General features: G+C 55.6%; 1 protein-coding gene across 9 annotated transcripts in view; it reads right to left on the reverse strand.

The window, feature by feature from the left end:
- PEMT (phosphatidylethanolamine N-methyltransferase) overlaps positions 1–8,470 on the reverse strand; it is a 74,935-nt gene extending 66,465 nt beyond the window's left edge. For 2 of the 9 annotated variants that reach the window (XM_045985595.1, XM_045985604.1), the window contains exon 1: positions 6,594–7,295. In XM_045985595.1, coding sequence (XP_045841551.1) covers positions 6,594–6,665 — 72 coding nt within the window. In that variant the 5' untranslated portion in view covers positions 6,666–7,295. Of the gene's footprint in view, positions 1–2,242; positions 2,621–6,593; positions 7,296–7,520; positions 7,710–7,875; positions 8,122–8,173 lie in introns of those variants that run through there. The other 7 variants (XM_045985599.1, XM_045985602.1, XM_045985605.1 and 4 more) reach the window with 6 other exon arrangements.
- Positions 8,471–17,736: the final 9,266 nt, after the last annotated feature.

Raw genomic sequence — 17,736 nt, forward strand, 5'->3', positions numbered from 1 at the left:
AGCGGAGGCTAAAGGTACAGAAGGGCCCTCCAGCTCAGCTGCCAGGGCTCCTAGGACTCTGATCCCCTCCCTTCTGGCTTCAAACTGGAGGCAGGAAATTGCCCAAGCAGCCGCCGTGGAGATTCTGCAGGTGGGCGGCCGACGGCGGCCAGCAGATCCCTCCGTTTCTGAGGAGACAGATTCACCAGCCGCCCAGGCGCTGTGCTTCATCAATATTTTTATGGCGCCTTTTAGGCTGAGAAATCAAGTAGTGTTCCCAAGTGTTGGCGGGAGGCGGGATGGCCAGACCAGGGACGGGATAGGGCTTTCTACGGTTCTTAGAAACCCCAGGGCTGGGGTCTCTTCGAGGCAGGTCAGTCTAGGGTGTACAGCTGGGCGGAAAGAGTGGGGCGGTGCACCGGGGGGTGATCAGCAGTCCCGAAGCCCTGCCCCCTCCCCCAAGTTCTCCTCCCCATCATCTCCTCTGGATCCCACTTGCAGCCTTCAGGAACGCCATCAGCCGGGCACCCGCACCACCCGTCCGCCAGAAGCTGCACACAGAAGGCCTCTAAGACCCAGGCTTGCCCCCTGCATCATCACATAGCGGAGCACAGCGCCAGCACACCTGGGACGTGAAACATCCCCCCACTCCCCCACCAAGAGCCTCCCGCCAACCCTATCCTCCCACGGTCATCAGCAGCCTCATTTCACCGACAGGCAGAGTCATCCACAGGCCTGATTCTCCAGGCCCCCCTCCGGGCCCACACAGCCTGCCCTGTCTCGGCATCCCCAGCGACCAAGACGGAGGAAAGAGGTGAAGTGTGAGGTCCAGAGCAGGGACCCATCCAACCGGAGAGAGGGTCCAGGTGGTGGCCAGAGGGTCATGGCTAGAAACCCGGGGACGCCAGCAGGAGAGAACCGGACCAGTGCTTCAGGGCAGGCCCACGAAGGCACAGGCACGTGGATGGTGGCTGCCTAGGAAACAAGGCGGGGCGCTGGCCCAGAGCCGCACAGGGCATTTTCGGGGGTGATGGAAGTATTTGCCATCTCAGCGGGAGCCTGGCCAGCCAGGACCTTGCATGTTAGACCTTCCAACTGGACACAAAGGTCGACGCATTTCACTGTGTGTAAATGACACCTCCCCAGAGAGGAAAGTTTGCAAGGGCCTCCGCGCTGGGAACTCTGAACTGTGTCCCCTATCTCCCCACTGGCCGTTGTGGGAAACCGTAGCCTCTGGAAATGCCGAAGGCGTTTCTAAGGATTCAACTCAGTGTCATTCTGAGCAATCCACCAGGGAGGTGACTCTGTGGCGGGGAGTCCGAGGACCACAACCCGCGTCTGCAAGAAACTTCCCGGTGATCTTGTTACCTAACAAGATCAAAGAGGCCTTATTTAAGGCTCACAGACCCCATCTTGGCAAGCACTGTGGTTATTCCTACTTTGCAGGTAAGAAAGCCAAAGGCTCAAAGAAGCCCCCAGATCACAGGCAAGAGGGGACAGAACCAGGCCACAGCCAGACCCGCCCTTCCAGATTCCGGACTGAAACTGAGGCTTTCTGTCAGGACTTGGAAATGCTGCGGTCACTACGGCCAGTGGGGCAAGGAAAAGCCTCAAATGCTCCCAAAGCGACGGGCAAATGAGCAGGTCAAATGTGCTGCTTTTGCCTTCGGTGGGAGCTGAGGGGCAGGGAAACTGAGGCACTTACAGGTTAGCAAGCTGACACCACCAGCCAAAGCTGGCAGCCAAGGGATATCCAGCAGAGGCTCCCCACTAGGGCTGAACTGGTTAAAACTGGAACCTCAGCCCCCACCAGGTCCCAGTGCCCTCAGGTCAACCTGTCTTGGTGGGAGGAAAGCATCCAGTTACCCGGGTCACCTTGAGTGCACCGGGATCTGCGTTGCCTGGAGAAGGGCCTGCTTGGCAGGAAAGAATGACTAAGGTCCACCGGGGTGTTCCTCCAGAGGCCCGAACGTCCTTTCCGGCTTGCTGTCACGTCCCAGAACTCACCCAAAAGGGCGGACCTCCCTCCCGAAAGCGGCTCAGACGGAAAGAACAAAAAATTCCCGACCCCAGGTCCCTCGGTAGCCCCTGCACACTGGTGGGCTGCCTTGACCTAAGGGGAGGGTCCTCCCCCTCCCCTCCCCCACCGTATTAAAGGAGCAAAAGCCCTGGCTTCTCTCCTGGGCGGTTCTGAGAACAGAGTCCCGCTCCCCGGTCCCAGACGGCAGAGTCCTGCGCTTGACAAGAGGACGGCGCTACCTACCCAAACGGGGAGTAACTCCACTCGGGCCACCGACCAGTGGGCTCAGCTACCGACACCCGACGGGTGGTTGAGGAAGCGGCTCATAGCACCTTCACGTTACTGCGGGTGCCGAGGACACTTAGGGGCACGATCTGCCGCGGGTCAACAGCACCCGGGGTAACATTGTGACATCCAAACAAACAGTAGGGGCCCAGAGAGTCAAAGTCGCATCGATCGCAAGTGGGATCCACATAGCACGGACAGCAAAGGGCAGGAGGAACGGCGTGAGGGCGGGAGCCAGAGGGGCTGGGGTCCTCCCGCCCGGCTCCCCACCGCTGCCAAGTATGTCTTCAGCAACAAGCCTCTTCTGCCTTTCCCAGGGGACCCCAGAGCACCTCCGGCATTGTCTACGGAGCGGGGCAACTTTGGGTTAGAGCTCTGTGTCTGACACAGGACACAGACACAAGAACGAACATCCCAGAGTCTCACAGTTTTCCTAAGGCGGCCCCCAACCTCGTCTGTTCTCCGCACGGGGTGGGGTGGGGGGGCACCTGGCTCAGAAGGTCGTCTCCGGGAAGCTCACGGTGCAAGCTGGGGTCGGATCACCTCCCGGGAGGACCACAGGTAGGGCCTTCTGTGACCAGTCGCAGCCTAGGGTTTCCCCTGGGTGACACGGGGGTGGTAAGACCACAGCCCTCCAGCTCCCCAGGTGACTCTGGACGGAGGGGAGACGGGGCATGAAAGCAGAAGGTGCCAAGGGTGCTCCCAGGGCCGAGGCTGTTCTGTCCCCTCCCTCCGTTTGCTAAAAGAGCGCAGGAGGACACCTCACCTCTTTCTGAAGGGGCCCTCCGGGGATACACGCACCCTACGGAAAAGGTGGAGAGAGGACACCGACCCACGACTGTAGGCTCCACGCTGGAACTGGAGGGCATGCGTTCAACCAACTGAGCCACCCAGGCACCCCAAACTAATCTTATATTTAAAAGAATCAGAAAGCATAAAAGTATGTTCTCAAATCGTAACAGAATTAAACTACGCATGAACAGGAAGATACTTGTTAAAGTACGTACTTCCGAATGATCCATGAGTCAAAGGGGAAGTCGGAAGGGAAATTTTAACATATCTTGAACAGAATGAAAATGAAAATACAACGTATCAGAAATTGCGGGACACAAGGCTAAGAGGCAAGAGTTACACTAATGCAGAAGAAAAGGCTCAAAACAGTAATATATGCTTCACCCTTAAGAACTTAGGGACAGAGGGGCACCTGGGTGGCTCAGTGGGTTAAGCCTCTGCCTTCGGTTCGGGTCATGATCCCAGGGTCCTGAGATAGAGCCCCGCATCGGGTTCTCTGCTCAGCGGGGAGCCTGCTTCCCCCCCACCCCCGCCTGCCTCTCTGCCTACTTGTGCTCTCTCTTAAAAAAGATTTTATTTACTTGACAGACAGAGATCACAAGTAGGCAGAGAGGCAGGCGGGGGGTGGGGGGGAAGCAGACTCCCCGCTGAGCAGAGAACCCGATGCAGGGCTCGATCCCAGGACCCTGGGATCATGACCCGAACCGAAGGCAGAGGCTTTAACCCACTGCGCTACCCAGGCACCCTATAAATAAAATCTTAAAAAAGAAAGAAAGAAATTAGGGAAAGAAAAGTAAAATAAACCCAAAGCAAGCAGAAGGAAAAAATAAAAGCAAAAATCAATCAACTGAAAACAGAAAAACAGAGAGGGGAGAAAAATCAAATCTGAAACATGTTGTTTGGGAAAAACATAAAATAGATAAACCTCTAGTCACACCAACCAAGGGAATAAGAAGACACAAACTGCCAATACTGAGAATGAAACGGGGGCCTCACCACTGACCTCACAAGCATTACAGGGGTAATAAAAGAGCTTATGACCACAAGCCAGCAACTCAGATCAGATGGTCCGATCATGGAAAGACATAAGCTAACAAAATTCATTCAACATATAGTCCTATATCTATTTTTTAAAAAATGAATTCACAGTTAAAACTCTTCCGAAACAGAAAGCCCCAGGCCCTGAAGATTTCACTAGATGAATTCTACCAACTTTTAAGGAAGAAATGACACCAATTCCACACAATCTCTCCCAGAATACAGAACAGGAGAGACCACTTCATAATTCACACGAAGAGACCAGCATTGCTTTAACATCAAAACCAGACAGAGACACGACAAGAAAACTACAAACCCTATCCATGAGCTGAGCCATCCAAATCCTTAACAACAAAACCAAAGCAAATCTAGCAATACAGACAAAGGATAACACCTCAGGACCCTGCATGGCCCCAGGAATGCAGGGCTGGTTCGATCATCAAGGCATCAATGTAATTCATCACATTAACAGCCAAATAAGGAAAAGCCACGTGATCATCTCAACGGGAGCAGAAGTAATTGAGTTTCTAGGAGGTTCAGTGACTTGCCCAAGGTTATAACGAGGGCCTGAAGAAAGCCCTTGCCCTGTTGTCTTGACTCTGGCCCAAAACACTGATGACAAAAATTAGGTCCTTGAGAACTTTGCAAAATTGGTCATCCAATCAAACGGACTGATAGTTATTCCAATAAAGTAACGCATCCAAAGATTCTTCTAAACAAGTTATATAGCAGGCAAACATCTTCCCCCCAAAGGCAGTCGAGCTCTCCCACGTCTGCCCCTGGATTTTACCTCCCACAGTTTATCAGGTTCTCACAGCACAAATGGAAACTGCACAACTCAACACCTGTCCACCGTCATGGCCTCAAAGCTTCCTGAACACAAGGGCTTTACCTTCTGAACACCACCTTTGACAATTTGTAAGGTTCCTCGACACCCTTAGCTCATTCTGGGTTTCCTCATAAGCCCCATTTACTATCCCCAATTTACAGATCAAGAAACTGAAGGGCACCTCTTGACACGTACACTAAGTGAAACCAGCCATCTGCTCGTGAGAACGGGTGAGTCCATACAGAAAAGGGCATGACAGGGGCCCACGTGACTATGCCTGGCCAGACTGGGTTCTCCAAGGAGCCAGCAGCCCTGGGCCCCACTGGAACCACCTTCTGGATCCTGGAGGCATCCCTGCCCGCGGACAGCAAACTGGAAGTCCCTGCTGCCATCCATCCACAAGCCAGCTTGCTTCATGCCACTGGCAGGCCAAGGAGCAAGACTCTGGAATCCCATGGCAGGGAGGGCAAAGGGCTACGAAGGGCCCCTGCCAGCAAGGCCACAGCAGATACGCTCCTCATCCCAAAGGGTGATTTTTTTTTTTTTTTATTAAAAACAAAACCAAAATTCCGTATCAGCTGAAACAGGTGCAGCAAATAGCTGGTTAAGGACATTGTACCCAAGGGCTGTACCGTTCAGAATATACTCTTGAAAGGAACGCTGGGGCACTGGGGTGGTAACTGGTTGAGCTTCGACTCTTGACTTCAGCTCAGGTCATGATCTCAGGGTCGTGGCATCAAGCCCCATGTGGGGCTCTGCACTCAGCGGGGCATCTGCTGGGGATTCTCTCTCCCTTTACCCCACCCCACCCCAACCCCGCTCCTACGCGCACTCTCTCTGCAATAAATACATAAATCTTAAAAAAAAAAAAAAAAAGCAATGTCACCAATTTTTTTTACTTTTTAAAATGTGGCTACTAGAGAAGTTTACATGATAAATGGGACACATTGCCTTCCTATCCATGGTGCCAAGCGAGCAGGCTGACATCCTGCCTGTGGAACAGAAGAAACCTCGGTGGTCACTTGGGCCAGCGACTGACCGGCATCTTTTAGTAGTAGAGACTGTGACTGAAGGAGGAGGAGAACGACCACAGACAAATACAAAATAATAATGTTGTGTTGTGTTGTTGTTGTTGTTGTTGTTGCTGCTGCTGCTGTAAGAAAAAAATCCTTTGGTAACAGGAAGGTTAACTGTGCCAACAACGCAGCAGTGGGAAAAAACCGAATTTTAGTCAGCTAGGGTCACCCTGACCTAGTCCCGGAAGCACTCCCAGTTCTCTCCAACCCCACAGCCCCATCACACTCTGGAGTAAGGGAGAGAGCAGAGAAGCCTGTCCACGCAAACCCAGTTAACCTGCCCCTCTCCGTGGCTGATTCTCACGCCGCTGCTGGGTCTAGAACATGGCCCTTGCTCAGACGACCCTGCAGCACCCGAACACTCCACTGGGCCTGTGCTGGGCCCACTGCCCCCTCACACTGGGGCCTCTGGCTCAAGGACATCCCACCTCAAGTTAATGGTGACACGGAGTCATTCATCCAGGAAGCATCCACCCCCTAAGCCAGGCATTGCCGAGGGTCCCCCTGGCATTCCAAGTGCTCTTTTCACCCAGGATTTGCTCTGGTGGGAAACACCTGAAGTCCCGCCACTGACCATGTGGGCCCAGAGACTCTCCGATGGCCGTCTGTGGTGCAAGATTCTGAGGGTTCCACGAGGAGCCATCATCCCCTGCTCCCACTGCCCAGTGTCCAGTCACCCTGCACTCTCTCGGGGTCAGACGCTCGCCTTCTCTTTGTCCTTGAACAGACACCCCGCCTTTAGGGCCTTTGCCCTGCTGTCCCTGCGGACCAGAGCTTGTCACCAGGTCTGGGACCACAGGTCACCTCCTCGCAGGTCAGGGGCTTCCATCCCACCGCTCTCCCGGCTCCTCTGAAACACGGCCCAGTCTGACTCCCTTCGAGGACGGCCCCTGCCCCCGGCTGCTCCCGAAGACGGGCCGCACGGAGGGCGGCTGACCACGACGGGGCGGGCCGGAGAGGAAGCTCCGAGGGGAGGCCGAGAGCGGAGAGGACGCGCGCCGGGAAGGGAGCCGGGGCCTGGGTTTGAAAAGACGATCGCTCCGGCCCGGGTCGGCCAGGGGTCCGGCCGGCAGGGCCCGCCCCGCCCCACCCGGCGCAAGGCTTCGAGGCCGTCCGCTCGGGCCCGGGGCGGGCGCACACCGTCCTCCGCAGAGCGGCCTCCAGCCCGGGCAGGGACCGGCGCCGCTTCCCTGCACCCACGCGGCAGCGCGCCCGCTCCCGGACACCTGCTCGGCCGCGTCCGCCGGCCCCGCGCCCGCCCGCTCGGACACAACCCACGACTCGGACCGCGGCGCCCGGGGCGCCCGGGGCGCGCGCACGCGCACTCAGGACCTCGTCCTCGGACACGCGCCCCCCCTCCGTGACACGCGCACGCGCGCCCCGCCCCAACGCGCAGCCCCGCCCCCGTCGCCTGGCAACAGGAGCCCCGCCCACTGCGCGTCGGCGGCCGCGGCAGCCGCGGGCCGGAAGACCCGCCCCCGCCGCGCGGCCCGGTCCGTACCTGCCCGAAGTCCACGTTGCCGAGGCCCCCGCAGCAGTCGGGCCCCGCCGCGGAGCTGCTCATCGGCTCTGCCCGGCCGCCACGTCCCGCCAGCCCGCCCACCTCCACGGGCCTCCGCTGGGGCCTCGCGGCCGCCGCCGCACCCCAGACCCGCCCTGTCGCGCCGGGAAGCGGGGCCGCCCGGGGCGCCTCTCTGGGCCTTCTGGGAAACGTAGTCCGGGTCCCCGCGGGCGCCGCCTGGAGCTCGCGGCGGCACCTGGAGCAGCCGCGCGCCCCTAGCCCCGGGTCGGACGCGGCGGCCGGTTGCGCGGCTCTCTCGACCCTTCGGCCGGCCCGGCCCCCGCCGCCCACTGACCTGGCCTCCCTGTCCTTGGCTGTCCGGGGCTCGGAGCCGGCGGCCGCGGGTCCCGGGTGTCGGCCGCTTCCTGCGCGGCCCCTGCGGACTTGGACTTTGGCCCGGGCTGGGGTCCCCCGCCCCCTCTGAGACCTGCTTCGGGCAGAGGCGGTGCGGGCCGACCCCACCCCGCAGCCGCCTGCAGAGGCTACTCGGCGGACCCCGGGCCCCCGCCCCCGCGGCCCCCCGGCTCTCGGGCTCGGGCAGAGACACCTCCTCCGCTCCTTTGTTGGTTCGTTCTCACCGGGCGCCCGCTGACCTCGAGTGTGCTGCGGGTGCAGCAGGGACAGTGCAGGCTGCGCTCGCCGTCTCCGGACAGCAGAGACACAACAGCAGCCAAGGGTTGTAGCCCGGAGAAGTGCAGTGATGGGAAGACGCTGGGGGCCAGGTCCGAGGACCGTCAGGCAAAGCACCTTAGGTTCCCTTGCGGAAGGCATGCGTGGAGAGAAGGTGCAAGACCTGGGAAGGGTCGGGGCAGGGCAGATTTGGAGAGAGACCCATGGGCACAGGCCAGGAGACAGGGCGGAATTAGGCGTCCTTACGGAGTCCAGCAACCGCTGATCATCTGTGGAGTGGCGGGGAGGAAAGGAGTTTAGGAAAGCGGGGGGGGGGGGGGGGGGGGGGGGGGGGGGCGGGATGGTCAGGTCCAAGAGAGACCCTCTTGCAGCTAGGTGTTAATTTGAATGGGAAAACAGACTCAGAGTCCCAGATTTGCGCAGTCTCCCAGCCAGTGCGAGCCCAGGCTGGACTTTTGCAAGGCCGGCGGCTTCCTCATTCAGGTGCCCTGCGTCTCACTTCTCTCAAGCTTAGGCCTGAGCACCCATGTCCTCCAGCATTTGCTGAGCAGCCGTCGTGTGCTTGTCCCTGCTCTGACCCCTTTACAGATAGCCCAACCTTTATAACATCCTTAGGGTGGGACAGGCCCACCAACGAGACAGGGAGGACAGGAAGGATTCTGGCTTCAGAGCATGCCCTAGGTCTCTGGCTAGGGGCAAATTTCAGTCTCCTCAAAAGTGAAAGGGAAGAGGCGCCTGGGTGACTCAGTGGGTTAAGCATCTGCCTTCAGCTCAGGCCCTGATCCCAGAGTCCTGGGACTGAGCCCTGCATGGATCTCCCTGCTTAGCAGACAGTTTGCTTCTCCCTCTCCCTCTGCCTGCTGCTCCCCCTGCTTGCGCTCTCTTTCTATCTCTCTGACAAATAAATCTTTAAAAACAAACCAAAAAAGGTAAAAGGAAATCTACGTCGGTAAAACTCAGTATACATCTAACCCACGTGAAGTAATGACCACTGGGCACAACAGGGCTGAGTACACAGCAGGGCCTAAAAACCAGCTAAAAAGCTGGTTTGCCGACAGACCACTGTCGCAAGAGTCAGGAGCGCTCCCCCTCTCAGGGTGTCCAGGCAGGGCCTGCCAGACCCAGAGTCAATTCTGGGGAGCCCGTCAAGGCAGAGTGCTCCGAAGGGCATTCACCACGACTCCCACCCCATGCCTACCTTCCCCAAGCCCCAGTTTTCTCCTGACCTTCCCGACCACTGGCATTGTTTATTTAGGCCAGAAAAATGAGTTTGTGTGTGTGTGTGTGGTGTATCTGGAGAACGTCAGAGGTCACGTCAGAGGTCACGCCAGAGCTGATTCAACTGGAGGAATCCACTTCTCCACCCGGGATCCGCCCTCTGCCCCTTTCTGTGAAAACACCCAGACACGGAGAAGGCAGACCGCAGCCTCAAATGTGATGGGAGTGGTTCAAATCAAAAGCCTCCTGCCCAAGATAATTTGGGGCAGAAGTCTCTGCTGGGCCGTTTGAAAACTCCCAGGTCTGAGGGCTTTTAGGATCGTGGAAGCCAACCTCTCCTGCTGGAATATTTCTTTTTCAGCATCCCTACCAAGTAGCAAAGTCACTTCTGTTTACATACCTCAAGTGATAAGAGGCTCACCACTTCTTGAGGTAGCCTGCTCCAGTCTTGGACACAGTGTTTCACTCATGAAACAGACCCAAAGCTACCCTTCCTAAATTTTAACAAATACAGCTCGGTTCTAACCTGGGAGTTATCTCTCCTTTCCCCTTGATTATTCTTCAGATAATGGGAAGCCATTATCACAGACTATCTCCCAGGTAGCTCCAGGGCAAACATTTCCTGCTGCCATCTCTGGCCAGGAATTTGACACTTGCTCTGAGGGGATCAAAACTAAAAGCCATTTCTTCATTGCCTTCCCCTCCTTCTCCCCCAGCCTCCACCGGCATTGGATCTGGCTGCCTGGCCCCCAGGAATTACTGAAGTGGTCTTTTATTATGAAAATTAGCATCTGTTTATCGGGTGGCTTTGGGTAAAACCTAAACCTTTCCCTACTCGGAATCCATTTACTGTTCGTAAAATGGGTTTAACGATATCTCTTGAGCAAGACTGAAATAAGGACTGGAGTTAGCAATACCCACAAATGTGCCCAGCACACAGTAGGTTCTCAATAAATCTCTGTCTCCCTCTCTTGTATGTAATTGAGACTCAGCAACTGCGGTCACACTCATAACATTCATGGGCACGCAGGCGTCTGGGCCAGCCCAGCTCAGGGGTGCACTGAGTTCCCAGGAAGAGATGGGATGAGAGTCCAGCATAAGCAGACAGCTTGCGGGGGGTGGGGTGGGGTGGCGGCGACAGGTAGTGCACAAGGAACACGTTATCAGTAGTTTTTTTAAACCAGGAGTAATGACGCCCCGCACGTCCCTCCTATACTCAGGCTCCACTGCCCCGACTTGGCCCAAGGAGGGTCCAGGAACAGGAGAGAAGCAAGTTCAGCAGGAGCCTGGGAGGAAGCTGGGGCAGGACAGGGATGTGGATCATGAGTAAACCTTCTCTCCCTCCCCAGAGTCGGAAGAAGCCCCCCCACAACCTCCTATGGCTGGGAAGGGGGCTCAGCAGTAGACTCACCCGAATGCAGCCATTTAAGGCCCCGACAATTCCAGCAAGAAGTGGGTACTGGCCGAGACTCCCCGACCCCTCCGTGGTGCACAGAGCAGCCAACCCCTGCCTTCTAGCTGGACTCTTTGCTGTTCCAGGCACACCCTCACCGCAGGGCCTTTGTACAGATGATGAGCATTCTACCTTGGAATGCTCTTGCCTCCAAAGTCCTCCCAACTCCCTCCCTCCCTCCCCTCCTTCCCGTCAACCGCCCCCTCCCCCACCTCTTCATGGGTCAGTCTCGCTGGGGTAGAATGCGAGCTCGAAGATGGAACGTTTTCATGCCTTTATACACAGCTCTCTCTGTGGCCCCTGGATCATGCCTGGCACGAAGCAGGCTCTCACTAAGTAATGAAAGAATGAGTGAGTGAATGAATTGTTCTACCACTCCTGACTTCTGGGGTATCCATGGGCAAACCACTTCTCTGGGCCTCTGTGCCCCTGCCTGTGGAAAGGGGGGGTGACAGGATCAGTGAGTGGGAAATCCAAGCAACCCGTGAGTTATGAAGTCCCGGCCCCACCACTCTCTGGCTGTGGGTCTGGGGCAAGTGACTTACCCTCTGTGGCTCTCAGCAGAAGAGAAAATTCTACCCAGAGGAACAAACCGCTAAGCTTTTTGAGCTCTTGCAACTGTCAGCTCAGCTCTCGGCACCATTTCCCTGTATAAGCCCCCAGACTGCCCTGTGGGGTGGGCGGTGTCATTCTGGCTTTCCTGGTGAGGGAACCGACTTCTGTGGAAGGGACCGGTCCACGGTCAGACTGCTGAGTTAGTGACGTGTTTCAGGCCGGCCAGCCCAAAGCCACACACGGCCTTTTCCCACTATGCAATCCTGCTTCCCTGGGATGGAGGAAACAACATCAAAAACCCAGCTCGCAGCCCAGAGCAGGCTCAGCAGTTTTTCAAATACTCAGTGATCAAAACGCGGCATGCTTCTGCTCCGTTCTCTGCTTCTTTTCATCACATCCATCCTTCAAGGTCCAGATAAGCTTCATCTTCTCTAAGAAGTCTGCCTGCTCCTCTAAGGACTAAGGCAAAGCACTCTTCCTCACCATGCCCCCCCACCCTGAGGTCCTGTATGGCCAGGTACAGCCCACCATTCCAGCTCTTGCTCTCTGTGCCCCGGCCACGCTGACCTCTCGTCAGCTGCTTCCAGCCACAGGGCCTTTGCACCTCCTGTTCCCTGTCAGACACACCCTTCCCTTCTCTGCTTGGAGAGCAAGGACGTTGCCACCACTGCAGCTCCGGCACCGGGCACACACCCAGCACCCATGTCAGTCACTCACCAGGTTTACCAAAGGAATCGATGAGTGAAGGAAGGGCAAGACTGAATTTTAGCCCCAGGAAGTTATCCCTCAAAAATGGAAACAAAGTAACAAAGTTTTCGGACCAAAAAAGGCTGAGAGAATTCATCACCAGCAGGTAAGAGGAAAGTGAACCCAGTCAGAAGCCCAGGAACACAGGAAGGAATGAAGGGTGTTAGATGTTCGTAAGAATAAAAATATCTCAGGGTGCCTGGGTGGCTCAGTGGGTTAAGCCTCTGCCTTCAACTCAGGTCATGATCTTAGGGTCCTGGGATTGAGCCCCACATCGGGCTCTTTGCTCCACAGGGAGCCTGCTTCCTCCTCTCTCTCGGCCTGCCTCTCTGCCTACCTGTGATCTGTCTGTCAAATACATAAATAAACTCTCTTAAAAAAAAGAATAAAAATATCTCATGGGGGTTAGAATATTTATCTTGGGAACTGAGGGAAAAGGTAGGAAAAACCCTGTAGGGCCAGAGATTTGAACAACATGATGAACCAACTTTCTACCACGTTCTCTTCAGAACTGTCCTCCTAGCAAGTGCAGAACATACATTCTTTTCAAGGTCATAGACAACATTTACCAAACTCTACCATATGCTGGGGCATAAAGCAAATCTCAAACATTTCAAGGGATTGAGATCCCATAGTTTATGCTCCCAAACACTGGGATTAAGCTAGCAAACAAGAAGATAACTAAAACATCTCCCCATGTTTGGAAAGGAGAGAATACGTTTGTTTTTGAAACCCCAGAGATGAAGGGCGCCGGGCAGCCGCAGTCACTGGAGCGGGTGACTCTTGATCTCCCGGTCATAAATTCGAGCCCCACGTGTGATGTAGAGATTGTTTACAGATAAAATCTTAAAAAGTAATAATAAACCCCAGAGATGAGATCCCGTGGGCTCCACATGGACCAGTAAGGGCAGCAGATGGTATGAGACTACACCTGGCTAGACTAGGTCAGGTGACCAATCCCAGTCAAGGCACAGTGGCCAGGGAGTGGCGAGTGTCCGGACTCCAGGAGAAGATGGCATTTCCCATCGACACGGGGTGGGGGTGGGGGGGCGGCAGAGCCTTGAGCCCACTGAGCGTTACAGACCCTAACGGGGCGGGGCGGCCAGGGGAGCAGGACCAAGCAGTCCCTGCCCCAGACGCTCAAAGGGGACCAGAGCTTCAGCAGCTCTTTACCTTACCGTGAAAACTGCACAGCAGGGCTATGCCCAGGAAGGAGGCAGGAAAGAAAGGGCCAGAAGCAGTCAGAACTAAGGACTGGGGCGCCTGGGTGGCTCAGTCTGTTACGCATCTGCCTTGGGCTCTGGTCATGAGCCTGGGGTCCTGGGATCCAGCCCTGAGTCATGGGGCTCTCTGCTCTGCAGGGAGCCTGCTTCTCCCTCCGTCTCTCCCGTCCCCCCACTTGTGTAGCTCTCTCTCTCATACACACAAACAAATAAATAAATCTTAAAAAAAAACAAACCCTTCCTGAAGGTTTGTCCCTCTGCACGACATGCAGCAACACGGAGGGACCTAGAAAGCATTGTGCCAAGTGGACGGAGCCAGACAGAGGCAAGTACCACAGGGTTTCCCTCCTATGGGGAATCTAAAAGGCAAAACAAATGAACAAGCCAACAAAAAGCCAACACAGAACAGATCCATAAGGACAGAGAACAAACTGACGGGTGCCGGGGGCGGGGGGCAGGGGTGATGAGTCAAAAGGGGTGGGGGAGAGGGACGACCAAGCTTCCAGCTCCCGAGTGAGGAAGTCACGGGGATGAAAGGCACAACACAAGGCATACAGTCAATGTCCTTGTCGCCGTGCCGTGGGGTGACTGACCGTAACTACACTTGGGGTGAGCGAGACGTCACGTACACGCTTGTCCAATCGCCATGTTGCACCCCCGAAACTCACGTGACACTGTGTGTCAGCTACGTGTCAGTAAAAACATGAATCAGTAAAGGTTCGTGCCTCCGCGAATAAAGGTGGAATTTCCATTTCCCTGACTCGCCAGCCTAGAGCGTGATTTCTCCAAACAGTTAATACTAATAGTTGAAGAATTATGCTTTATTTAATTTGGCTTCTCCCCCCCCCCATTATCTGTGATGTTGGACGTTTTCCCGCGTGCTTTCCTCTCTGACGGGAGTAGTGTTGTATTTGCCGAGCACTTCCTGCGCCTTCTTTCAAAAGACTCGTGAGCCTGACTCAGGCATCTCTTCAAATTACTTAATGAAATGAATCAGGCTGCTGTCCATTTTATGGGTTTAAAAAACGTTTTCTACCTGCAAAATTTTCCAACCCATCCAAAACGCGCAAGAACGGTACCATAAACCCATATATCCTCCATTTAGGTGTGCCGATGACCATCTCCCAGTGTTGGCTTTATCTGTTTATATGTAATGATTTTTTTAAGATTTTACTTATTTATTTGAGAGAGAGCAAGCGGGCAAGAGAGCAGGAGCATGGAGAGGAGCGGGCAGCCCAACGCGGGGCTCGATCCCAGGACCCCGGGATCATAACCTGAGCCTAAGGCAGGCGCTTAACCGACTGAGCCACCCAGGTGTCCTGTAATTTTTTTTTTACTCTACCTTTTGAAAGTACATTGCAGACTCTTTGCCCCTAAATACTTCGGGGGATATTTCCTAAGAACTCTAACGTTTTCCTCCGAAACCTGGAACAATGACCTAAATCGGGAAGATCCTTGTGGCTACAGGAGCGTGTCTAACGTACAGGGCACGTGCGAATCTCCCCGATTACCCTGAGACCACCCTTCATGCTGGGTTTTGCATGAGGTCCAGGCTCCAGGGTCCATCACTCACCTCCTACAGCTGACTTCGATGCAAACATCCTTACCCTCACTCTGTCTTTCACAGCACTGACATTTGGGGAGAGCCCCGGGGATGGTGCAGACGGTCCCCGGGGTAGGTTTTGTCGCCCACGACTCCCCACAGGCTGTGCCTCGAGGGGCCAGAGCGACACCAAAGTGCTGCAGCGACCTCCGACCTCCAGCGTGAGCTTTGATCACCGGGAGCGTCAGAACTCTCCTCGGAGGGGTGTGCGGAGTTTGTGTCCTGTCTTCTGAGTTATGGGTCTGTCATTGGCTGCTGCTGTGTTGTTCCTGCTTTTATAGCCCAGCTCTGGCACAGCCAGCTTCAGCAGCGCCCAGGGGGACAGTCATCCCAGCCTGTCGCCAGGGGGCCCTGCTGCCTGGTCCTTGCGTCCTTGAGTCCTGGCAGCCAAGCTGTGTTTACAGAGGACCCCGGGGCCACCTCCTGGTCTAGCCTCCACCCCTCCTTGGGCCTCCCATCAAGGGTAGAGCAGACTGCTCTGTGCCATTGACTTTGGGCCTGTGTAACCAGCTTTGGTTGATGGGATGAGAACAGGCATAACCTAAACAGAGGCCTCAAATGAGCTCGTGTGGTTTGCTTTGACTTCTCGTGCTCTTGTGACTTCCTGCAAGAAGCACCTATCCTCGGTGGCGGCCGCCCCTTTAGCCTGGGCCTCAGAACCAACACACTTGGTTTGTGGGGGAGACCTGAACTCAGTTTGGCCCAGCTGACCCCAGACTGCAGCAGAGCCCCCAGCCAAGTTCAAACTAGACAAACCAACCTGGCCGCACCCCTGCAGACCCATATGCAAGCATAAGCCCCTGCTGTGAGCCCCGGAGCCTGGGACCGTTTGTTACGCAGCAATACTATAGCGAGAGCTGACTGATGGGATCTGGGTTCGAGGACCGGTCTGGGCAGGTCCTAGAAGCATCTGCAGGTCTTTGCTCCCCCGTCAGACCGTCCTGATCTCACAAGCGTGTTGTAAAGCTCAAGGGTGGTAACGTTCTCAGAACAGGGCCCGGGACACAGAAGGTGTTTAGTCCCGTGTTGACTGTATTACACCGTCCGCCACTGCGGCTAGTGTTACCAGGAGCAGTGACCCTCCGGGTCTAGTAAGGATGCTACCACCCCTCCCTCAAGAACTAGACAGTCGGAGGTTAATGAATCAGAAGGAGAGTCAGCCCTAGGTGAAGGGTGTGGCCCCCAGGACCACTCTGCCCCGGTCCCTGAGTTACCCCCTCCCTGACCTGGACTCCCCCAGGTGAGCACTTGAACAGGCCGCTCGGGGACCAGATGGCTAAGTGCCTGCTGGTGAGGGCCGGCCAGGTCAAAGTGACCCACCGGCCGTGGAAAACTCAAAGCCGGCCTATTTCCCCCGCTTCAGCCCAGGCCTTCGATGACCAGCACTTTTAAATGACAGGCCAGCTACAGAGCCCAGGCCCTCGTGGGAGCGGGAGTGTTAGTGTCTGGGTCTGCATTTCGAGGGCCATGGGCGAGCTGTTCCCAAACTCAGAGGTTTGCCTGGGACCTGACCTCACAGCGACACCCCTCTCCTGGGCCGGACCCTTCTGAGGTCCCATCCCAGCTCTGCCACTTACCCACGAACTCATCCTGGGCAAATGTCCCGACCTCCTCGAGCCCCCAGTTCCTCATGGGCTTGTCATGGGGTCAAAGGCAACAGGCCCTTTGACCTGCCCTCTGTGGGCGGCTTCTGCAGACCTACGGGAAACTCAGTCATTCAGAAAGAGGAAGAGATGAACACGGAGGGGCCGGGGAGGTGCAGGCTAGTGACCATGACAGTGAAGACACGGGGAGGGTTCCCAACGCCTTGCAGGTGGCTCCATGGGACCCAGCGGCACAGATCTCGTCTCTTCCTGGCCGCTTCATGTGTTCGTGTTTTGTTTTGTTAATCAATACACTTTAGAGTACTTTCTTGGCAAAGTGAGCACAGAGTACAGAGAGTTCCCACATACTTAAAAAAAGAAAAATTGGGGGTGGGGGTGTCTGGCTGGCTCAGTGGGTAGAACTTGCAAATCTTGATCTCAGGGTCACGAGATGGAGCCCCAGGTCGGGCATGGAGCCTACTTAAAAAAAAAAAAAAAAACCTGTACTGAGATAAATGTCATTATTTTAACCACCTTATCTTCTTTTATTTTTTAACAATAGGTAATCGCTTGAACCATCTGTGATGGTGACTTCCACCCTGACCCCTGGCTTACGGGGGGGGGGGGGGGGGGCGGGGGTGTGGGGCATCTGCTGGGCAGCGCAGAAGGACGGTGCTAATCCATGAGTCGTTCGTGGGTCCTCATCTGGCAAAGACCCCAAGTCTTAGAACCTTCTGCACTGGGAGATTTTTCTTGGAGTGATTCTCACAGTCTTGGTAGGCTGGTCCTGTCACACTAGGGTTCTTTGCCTTGGAGCCTCTGGTCAAGTCAACGTGCATCTTCTCCAAAGATTTTCCCCATTGCGGCTGCTTAGAGTCATTCAGACTCGGTGAACCGGCACCTCGGGTGCCACGGATGTCTTCCAGGTATGTTAAGAAGCAATGACAGGGGCGGACGGCAGGATCAGGAGACCCCACCTTCCCTACAGCGGCCACTGCGTTTTCTCCAAAGAACTATTTTAACCCTTTTAAAGCGTACAGTTCAGTGGTTTGAGTCACATTCACGATGCTGGTGACCGTCATCATGATCTAATTCCAGGACATCTCCACCACCCCCAGAGAAGCCCTGCACCCATCAGCTGTCG

The sequence above is a fragment of the Meles meles genome, chromosome 18 (assembly GCF_922984935.1).
Source record: "Meles meles chromosome 18, mMelMel3.1 paternal haplotype, whole genome shotgun sequence".
In the NCBI taxonomy this organism is placed as follows: Eukaryota; Metazoa; Chordata; class Mammalia; order Carnivora; family Mustelidae; genus Meles; species Meles meles.